At 39.2% G+C, this 9048-nt stretch overlaps 1 protein-coding gene across 1 annotated transcript; it reads left to right on the forward strand.

Annotated features, from left to right (window-relative positions):
• Positions 1-3511: 3511 nt before the first annotated feature.
• myoz1a (myozenin 1a) lies at positions 3512-8592 on the forward strand. Its single transcript, XM_076743692.1, has 6 exons — positions 3512-3731; positions 5576-5662; positions 6346-6533; positions 6789-7062; positions 7537-7699; positions 7780-8592. Exons 2-6 carry the CDS (start codon positions 5578-5580, stop codon positions 8012-8014), a joined length of 945 nt encoding a protein of 314 aa, XP_076599807.1. The 5' UTR covers positions 3512-3731; positions 5576-5577; the 3' UTR covers positions 8015-8592.
• The last annotated feature ends 456 nt before the right edge of the window (positions 8593-9048 follow it).

Raw genomic sequence — 9048 nt, forward strand, 5'->3', positions numbered from 1 at the left:
TTAATAAGTGAGCAGTGCAATAACTTTAACTGCATTAGTTTTAATAGAAAAATATATTCAACTATACAATGAAAGAGTAAAAATGCTTTACAATCTGTTTTTTATCACAGCATGGCCTCCATTCACTCAAGACCATCTGACCATGAATGATTATTCATTACTCAGCTTTTAGTGGAAAGATATTTGACTTCATTCATAGTGCTTCATTTAATATAAGATAATTAATTAAACTGACAGAATACAGTAGGATAATTAAACAATATTTCATCATAAGGAGGCTATATTCAAATGCAAACTGTTAAAGTAAAGAGCAGCTGTATTTGCAAACTAAAACATTACAATAATTACTTGGCAAGGGTCCTGTTTGACACACCAAGGTTAATATCATGTTGGATCTTACACATACAAATTTAGCAGCTTAGATATGAGAAAATCATAATATTTGAAATATTCAGGCTGCAGTTGATTGAATTATAAGGATAAGATTAGAGGAAGAGCATTGCAACAAGCTTAGCTAACTTCTTGGGTAAAAGAAAAGATAACAGGAGCGAAAACCATACAAAACAAGCAATGTGCATACAAACAAACAATTCTAGGCTTTGCCACAAGAGGGTGAAAGAGATTCAGAGGTTTTTTAAAATGGATAGACGGACAGACGGACAGACAGATACTGAGTGGCAGGGAGGTGGCATGGTAGTTAGAGAGACCACCGTTAACGGTAACCGTTAAATCACAGTATCCATCTTTCAGTGGCTAAATGACCGCACAACAACAAATGTTTACCTTTTCACTTTTAGACATTATTTACACAGCAGCAAAGCACTTAAAAGGTAAAGAAAAAAAAAGGGCCTGTCTGGCAAATATATGCACTTTCTCTGAGTGCTGCATTTAAGAATCATCCAGTCAAGCAGCAGTGAGTGCAAATAAATAAATCATGCCACTGCTGCTAAATGTGGCTCAATTCTAAAATATCTGCATTTTAATCTACATTCATAATCAACTAAATGAGTGAAAAGTCATCTCTATCATTTCACAGATCTGTGTTTATAACCTTCTGTTTTGGGAACTTAGGAACTATTTTATGGCTGAAATTCCCAAAGTGTAAAGTGATGAAGTCAACCGATCTGGGTTAGACCTCGTAGGGCCATAGGGGCCAGTCATATCTTGGGAACATTTTTTTTTTTTCCTCTTGTGCACATGACCATTTGTCACTGAGTGGTGCTGTGGACTCTGTGTTCTCCTCTCTACTCCACACTCTGAGTGTGCAATTAGGAGGGCATTTTGTTGCCAGCTCTACATTCACAGGGTGCCTATATATAGGGCTGTTAACATCCAAATAGATGACTATTAATAGAGGAAATGACATTTTGCCAGGACACTACAGTAATTAAGAATTTACTTAATTTAACGGCCTAAAAAAGATTTTTAAAAAAGGCTTCTCAGCTTCTGGAAAGTTTCTATTTAAAGGTGTACTGAAAACACCATGTACAGTAGTCTCCATGGTACTGTGTACGAAATCATATAATCATTTCCAGTAACAGAAATAGAAAACATCTAATTCATCAGACAATCTAATTCTTCACTTCTCTTGTGTGATGTTACTCTGACTCTTAATCTCTCCCTCTTTCTCTTTACCCTAATATTTGGTCAGAACTCCATTTGACAATATACTCCCAGAAAAAAGTCCCAGAAAGTGGAGACATTCGTGTCTCTGGAGGCATGCAAGGTTGTGGAGGAGGTGTGTCAAAAATGTTGCTCACATGAAGAATTTATTTTTATTTTTTTTTTAAAAGTGAAACTATTTTCTGAAAAATTATAATAATCATCATTTCACAAAAAACAACCCCATAGCATTAAAACAATATAGAAACAGGCAGATTAGATTAAAACAAAACTGTGAAAGAATTAAAAGAGAAGCTCACAGAATGAAACCATAATAAACAGACAAATAAAATCAACCTGAGAAGGCCTATGTACAGTAAGCGAGTTGAATAAGATGTTTTGAGAGATGACACAGGCGGTCCAATATCAAGCGTGTTGCTCCAGAGCCAACAGGGACCCAGACAGCAAACGATGGCTCACCTTCTCCCTTTCTGGAAGACCCCATGTGGTCAGAAGCAAGATTGAAACTCTTTCACTTACAGACTGTGTGATGATAGGAAACTTTCTCTACACAATGTTTGAAGATGGGTCTAAGATTACTGAGCACTGCGGGGTCAAGACCTGTTATTTTAAGAAGAGGCTGCACAAGAGCATGCTTAACATGAGGCAGAGCTGAGCCAAATAACTTTTTATTACAGACAAAACCTCTGATGTTGGATAATTGCCCAGATGACATATTTTGGATCAGTAAGTTCTGTTTTGCATTTAAATAGAAGAACTACACTTAATCTCTGGGCATTTTCATCGTCCGCTCCAGAGCCCGAGACCACAACGACCAGACCAACTTTCAGAGAAAGCTCATTGAGGATCCACTGGATTATGTTGCATTAATGTTTAACTTATGATCATGTTCTCATAAATATGAGAATGTAAAACCTTGCAAACCTGCAGTAGAACTCGCTAAACGTTTTTGATCAACAGCCTCATTAACCTTACACATAATGATGACAACAGTGACAATGAAAAACAGTAGCGGTGCAGTCTCTTGATGCTCCTGTCCCAACTTGTTTGAAACGTGTTGCAGGCCTCAAATTCAGGCTTTATTTTTCAAACATAATTTGAAACAACATTTAGAACCATCATGTCTCAGAAATAATGCAGATGATATTAAAATTTAGATTTGGGACAATGGTGCTGGGGGGTTGCAGTGAGCGACTTTGGACTCACGGCTTCATCCTGGTGACCACCTGGATCTCAGACAAAAAAGTTTTCAATCACTTTATTTCATACTGTAGTTTTTGGAAAGTTCTTAAAATAAACAGAATCACAAAGGATACTGCAGGACAAGACGTGTGTAGTCTTTCAGTGATTATTGGCCTTTGGACGCCCTCCAGTACTTTGACAAGTGCTTGCACAAGCTGTTGGCCATGCAAACGCTTGAGTATCTGACAGTTCTGTTTCAACATGTCCATCATGTCCAGTCACATGATGCTTCAGAGAAACTGAAAATGTGACAATCTAGTGTCACGTTAGAGTAATATAGGGAGTAAAAGAGCTAACGCTCACTCTGAAACACTGACATGGCCTTAATATACACACATGTACTTAACCTTAAACTTTTACAGTGCACCTGTGCATGCTCCCTCACTCTGCTCTGCTCTCTGTGTACCCCAAACACACCCAGAGTCCTTTGAGGTTATCTTATAGCTGAAGTCTGTTCCCATCGTTCTTTGCTACTAAATATAGTCTTCTGAACCATCTGTGAAAATGATTTTGTTCCCTTAATATCCCCATCAGCACTTTCAGCTGGCCAACAGAGACTTCTCCCCCCAACTTAACCCCCCCATCCCGAATCCCTATTCATACTCCTAACCTCACCCTCCTCCTCCTCCTGTCTTGACACCAACACTGCTGCCACCCACAACCCCAACCCTCTGGAAGATCTGCCATCTGAGTGTAGGGTGGGTTTTGCACTTCCCGGGACCTCGGTCCAGCCATACGTAGGGTCAGAGGCACTGAGGGATTTGTAAACCTGTGATCGAGATCACCAGCATTGAGCCATTGGTCTCCTCCTCTCTGTTTGGCATTTATAGGTCTGTCTCTCCTCCCAGGATTACAACAAAAGCCCGGTGAGTGGATCTGCATCCCATCGGTGTGCTTTGTTCTACTAATCAACCACAGCTTGAATTTAAATTCTGGCTACTGCAAAAATTGGGAGAGGGACGAAAAGATGTGCAACAATCAGAGGTTCAGTGGCTTTTGCGGCTCATCCCAGGGAAAACAATAACGGAAGACGACGTCAACAACTGAGCATAACCAATTGCTTTGCCTTTGATGAGTTTGCTTTTGATTCTACCAACCATTAAAGTAAAATGGCTCTGGGAGTCACTTTGCTGCTTTTAGATTTTCTCGGTACGCCTTAAAACGAGCAAAGGAATGGGTGAATGTGCTGACCATCCCTCTCTGTGGGCGTTGCAGAGATTTTATATGGTGTTACCAAAGTCTGACAGGGGGGTGGTAAATTTGAGCACAAGGGGTCACTAAGCTTGTAGTTATTTAAGGCAATTAAAACAGTGTCCAAAACCCTCCTTGTGAACATCCACAACTACTACGGATCACACTCGTGTTTCGAGAGAGCTTCAAACATACACTTAGAATTGTTTTCTGGGGGTGTGTATTGTGTCCTTAAGTGTTGTGTGAAGCCCATTTGATAGTTGGATGACGCCATTACACGTCGCTAAAATGTCTTGGCTGGAAGTGGCTTTTAAAAATAGCTGCAGTGGGTTGAGTTACAGCCAGTAGATGTGATGTGATGTTTTGCCACTTGACTAGGCCTTAAAGAAACTGTTGAGAGCTGAAAGTGTTATTATGAAGGTAGGAAGACAAAAACAGTGTCAAATAAACATACAAGATACTGTAAGAACCAGACACATATCCCAGGAAATCTGGTTGTTGGTGTTAATATGCTTCAACAGTGAGTGGCATCTCGCCATATGAGCAAAGTATTACTCCCACTTCCCCTGCGTTCATGTTCCCATGCGAGCTGCAGATTGGGGAATATGATCAGATCCTATTTTATGATCCTGATGCTTTCACTTTTAATGCAATAGAATAACATCTGAATGCAGTGATCACCAGTTTCTGCTTGAACTCCACTTCTGTTTATGTTGCTTATTATTATTTATGAGTCTGTGTACAGATCTTGTGTCCCCAAACAAAGCTGAAACACATATTAAGCTATATGTTTCCTTTGGCGCAGATATCTGTTTCACTGAGGAATGTGGGGAATCCGAGGGCAATGACATCCCCTGTGAACCTGAAAAATGAGCAGGGCCCATGTTGTCTGTCTGCGTGATACATTCAGGCCTGGGTTGACTTTCAGGGGTTGCTGATGGCTGTAGGTGTTGACGGTGAACCTTGATCTTGAGAAGTTGGTGGGATATTATTGCAAAGCAGTCTGTTTGTGTTTATTTCAACTGTGTGGAACGTACTGTATCTTCAAACTGAAGCAAAAACATTCTCCTCAGTGTATTTCAACCTTAGTCTGAACCTGCAGCTATGCAGATTTAGAGTCGCATCACTGCTAATTAATTCTTTTGAATAGGAACAATCTTATGTGAAATATAATAATATAACTCATGATATCAAACAAACCTCCTCAGTTTACTGCATTGAAAACATCATTTGGTTTCGGTTTCTGTTTTTAATTTCTCTTTTTGCTTTAGTTTCATTTTGTAGAAAATATTCTGACATAGAAACAATGTTATTTATAATACATTTATATCTTAACAACAAAATATATTGGGCAGAAGCTTTGACATTACTTTGATGTGTGTCTTGAAAGAAAGAGGTTCACTTTCGTTACTTATATCACTGTTGAATATGCTGGAAAAATGCATGTTTGGCTTCCAATTCTTCATATTTATATATGTTTGTAACCCTAACAAACATGTGTTCTTTCCTGAACCTCCAGACATGCCTCTGGGAACACCTGCCCCCTTAAACAAGCGGAAAAAGCTCTCCAAGATCGTAACTGACCTATCACATATCACTCAGGATGGTAAGGCTGGAATGAATTACATGAATACAGCTCTTTCATATAAAGACAGGATACATAAATAGATGAATGGCAAGTGATAGGAACTGCAAAAGCAAATTTCATTATCATAACTCAAAATAGCTATTCTGGGTTGACATTGTTTAGTTAAAAGAATGAATGTATTTTCCCCAGTCAGCATATTGTACATTTTAACCATTGACACTCACTAAGTGTCATCACAGGTGTGGAAAATGAAGTTGTGAAGTACGAAACTTTAGTCACATTATTCAAGACAAACACTTGTATATAAATGCACAGAGAGAGAAAATGAGGAAATATTGTGGTTATGGAACATTTAAACATCTGTTACCCTCAAGATTGTGATCATAAATATGTCACTATAACAACCCATCATCAGACATGATTGATTACTCATTGATTTAAGTCTTTTGTGCTTCTTTTCTAGTTTTTCTCTTTGGCATGTCACTACAGTGAATCCCAATCCTTGACAAACAAAGCATCTTTGTCCATGAAGACAAATCTTTCTGACAGTTGTGGTGAAACATATCAATGAATATATCAGTAAAATGTCCCTTTGATTAAATGTGAAAGATTTAAATCTTGTAGATTTTTAGTAACATTTTGTTTCCACAGAAAGGCTTTTTAAAATGTAACACTCATATGATCGAATGTCCCTTACCTAGAGTATGAGTCGGAGCCAGAGGCATCTGAGTTCGACCTGGGAACAAAGATCAGGACCCCCAAAGACATCATGCTGGAGGAGCTTTCCCTGCAGAAGAACCGAGGCTCCAAGATGTTTAAGATGAGGCAGCAGAGAGTGGATAAGTTCGTCTATGAGAACAACCCCGACATCTTCAGCAGTGAGTCTATGGTGAGAGCATAGTTCATGGAGAAAACAAAACCCAGTCACTTCTTTGTAACTTAAAACTTTGCTCAAAAGTTAATGATACAATATCTGAAATTCAACGGAGAAACCCTGAAACACTTCCAAACTTCAAATGTGGCAATGTCTGACAAAATTGATTTCTTCTTGTCACTTTACAATCCTTAATCATCGTTTATCAGAAAATATAAATGAATGTGCTGTGTGACATATGGTTGGTTATACTGATCATATTTCTTTCAGGACAACCTCCAGAAGTTTGTTCCGTCTCTGGGTGGTCAGATGGGAGGTCAGATTATAAATGTTGGTGGGCATTTTGTTAGCAAAGAGGCTGGACAGCTGCACTTTGTAGGGCTACATGCCGGAGGAGGGGCCCCTGTGCCTCCTCCAAAGCCTGGAAGCAAAGGTGCAGGAGCAGGTGGAGCAGGAGGAGCAGGAGGTGCAGGAGGACTAGGTGGTGGCGACCATGGAAAAGGTGGAACAGGAGAAGGAGCGAGTGAGTGGTCTCCACTCAAAGGTTGGTGTAATTTTTTTTGGCCATTTTTAGGGATTCTGTGATTGTTGGTGCACAAAGGATGTAAATATGCATTCACAATATATCTCCTGAGATGTGTTTGATTTTGCTTGACTTAATCAATAACAATGAATGAATGGAAGAATGACAAAAACACATAATATGAATAAGTAATATGCACACACAAAGAAATCATTGAATAAATACATTTCTATTTCAAGACTATGCACTTAAGTATTAGAGACAGAGTTAGACTAACTGTTTCCTTGTGTTTCCAGTCTTTGTGCTCAGCAAAGTTAAGCAGCTGCTGGCTTTAGCTACCTATTTAACATACAGATATACAGAGGGTAGCATTTATCTTTTCATCAAACTCTTAGCAATGGTTAGGTTAGGGTAAAGGTTAGGGTTAGGGGGTTAAGGTTTTATAAGTCCAGTCAAGTGAGCCATATGCTCTACTCATGGATGCTTCCTTCACAGGAGGTGGCAGTGATGACGCTAAGAAGCATATGCATGTGAGGACGTACGTGTCGCCATGGGAGAAGGCAATGAAGGGTGATGAAAATCTGATAGCCACTCTGAAAACCGCAATGCCTGCTCCCATTGAACGAAAGGATTTTCCCAAGTGGAAAAGCTTCAACAGGTACTTCCCTCAAGGCCTGACTTTGGAGGTGCTATGGGACAAACAGGGGATTTAATAACCCTCTCACCTTGCTCTGCTAGGTGTGCCATACCCTTCGGCGGCTTCGAGAAGGCCAACCAGTTCCTGAAATTCCAGCTGCCAGAAACTGAGGCGACCAAAGAGGAGCCTGAACCAGCTGTGGTGTACCAACAGGACATCAGCTGCCGGCCTTCCTTTAACCGCACTCCTATTGGCTGGGTGGGCAGCAGTGAGCCCAGCAGCATTCATATGGAGACGGATGCTGTGCCTTTCGATGGAGAGACCGACGAGCTGTGAAAAAAATATCCATACTGTGATTGCACTCACTGTGCTCAGACACATACACACATGCAAGCATGAATGCATGTATACATGTTAACATGCACACACACACGATAGACAAGCTTACAATTTACTGTTATATTGATGAATTTGAGTCTCTCAGTGTGGATAACTGAATGTGTACATGAATTGTGGTCATGTTCTTATTTTGCTCTAGATTTGGTTGTAAGGCGAAGAAAAAAGCTTTAGATGTGATGGGGAAATGAAACATCAAACGTTTAATTGTTAAGTTCATAAGTTGAGTTCAAACACTCCTTTAATTTGTCAGAAGAGTTGGCGAGAAGTTGCAGGTTTTGTCAATGATTTAAGAATGAATCACATATGAAGGACAGATTTATGTTATGTTACTGTTTTGCACGCTATCCTGTTGTCAATTTGTTACCATATTTGTTATTTCCCAGTGCCTTTTTTGTTGTTAAGATTCTCTGATCTGTTGTTAAGACATGAAAACCCTAGAAACCTGTCTAATTTAGGATGCATGCATAGTCAGTTGCTGATCCATTGACCTACTGTACCAACACAGTTTTGCCACAATAAACCCTTTCAAACTGTAACAGTCCTCTTGTAGAGTGATTAAAATGTCAAGGGAAAATAATTTTTTGTGTGTGAAAATAATTATAGATTAAATTTCCTAGATTCACATACATTTGCATGTACAACGCAAAGTTTCAGCAATCTTTTCAGGGCATGAAAAGAGATCTTAAAAGGAGTAAAATGTAAAAGTAAACTTTGTTATACCTTAAAAAAAAATCCATCACGAGCGTTAGCAGCAACATGTATTTAGAGTATCAAATGTAAAAGCATTTATTGGGCAAAGTGTTAAATATTTAATTACATCGTGGGATTATTATTATTATTGATGTTACACTGTGTCACTAGTGTTTTACCTGCTTGAGGTGGAGCTCATTTTATCCAGTCAGTCAGTGGTTCGGGCATGGAATGCATCATGTTTAAATTGATCGTGTTTTGTTTGAAAAGTCTTGATTTAC

Source organism: Chaetodon auriga, chromosome 11, assembly GCF_051107435.1.
Source record: "Chaetodon auriga isolate fChaAug3 chromosome 11, fChaAug3.hap1, whole genome shotgun sequence".
Lineage (NCBI taxonomy): Eukaryota > Metazoa > Chordata > Actinopteri > Chaetodontiformes > Chaetodontidae > Chaetodon > Chaetodon auriga.

Coding starts and splice junctions, on each gene's coding strand:
- myoz1a (XM_076743692.1), top strand. CDS start 5,578: ATGCCTCTGGGAACACCTGCCCCCTTAAACAAGCGGAAAAAGCTCTCC. Junction 5,663..6,345: donor ATCACATATCACTCAGGATG/GTAAGGCTGGAA, acceptor TCCCTTACCTAG/AGTATGAGTCGGAGCCAGAG. Junction 6,534..6,788: donor TCTTCAGCAGTGAGTCTATG/GTGAGAGCATAG, acceptor TATTTCTTTCAG/GACAACCTCCAGAAGTTTGT.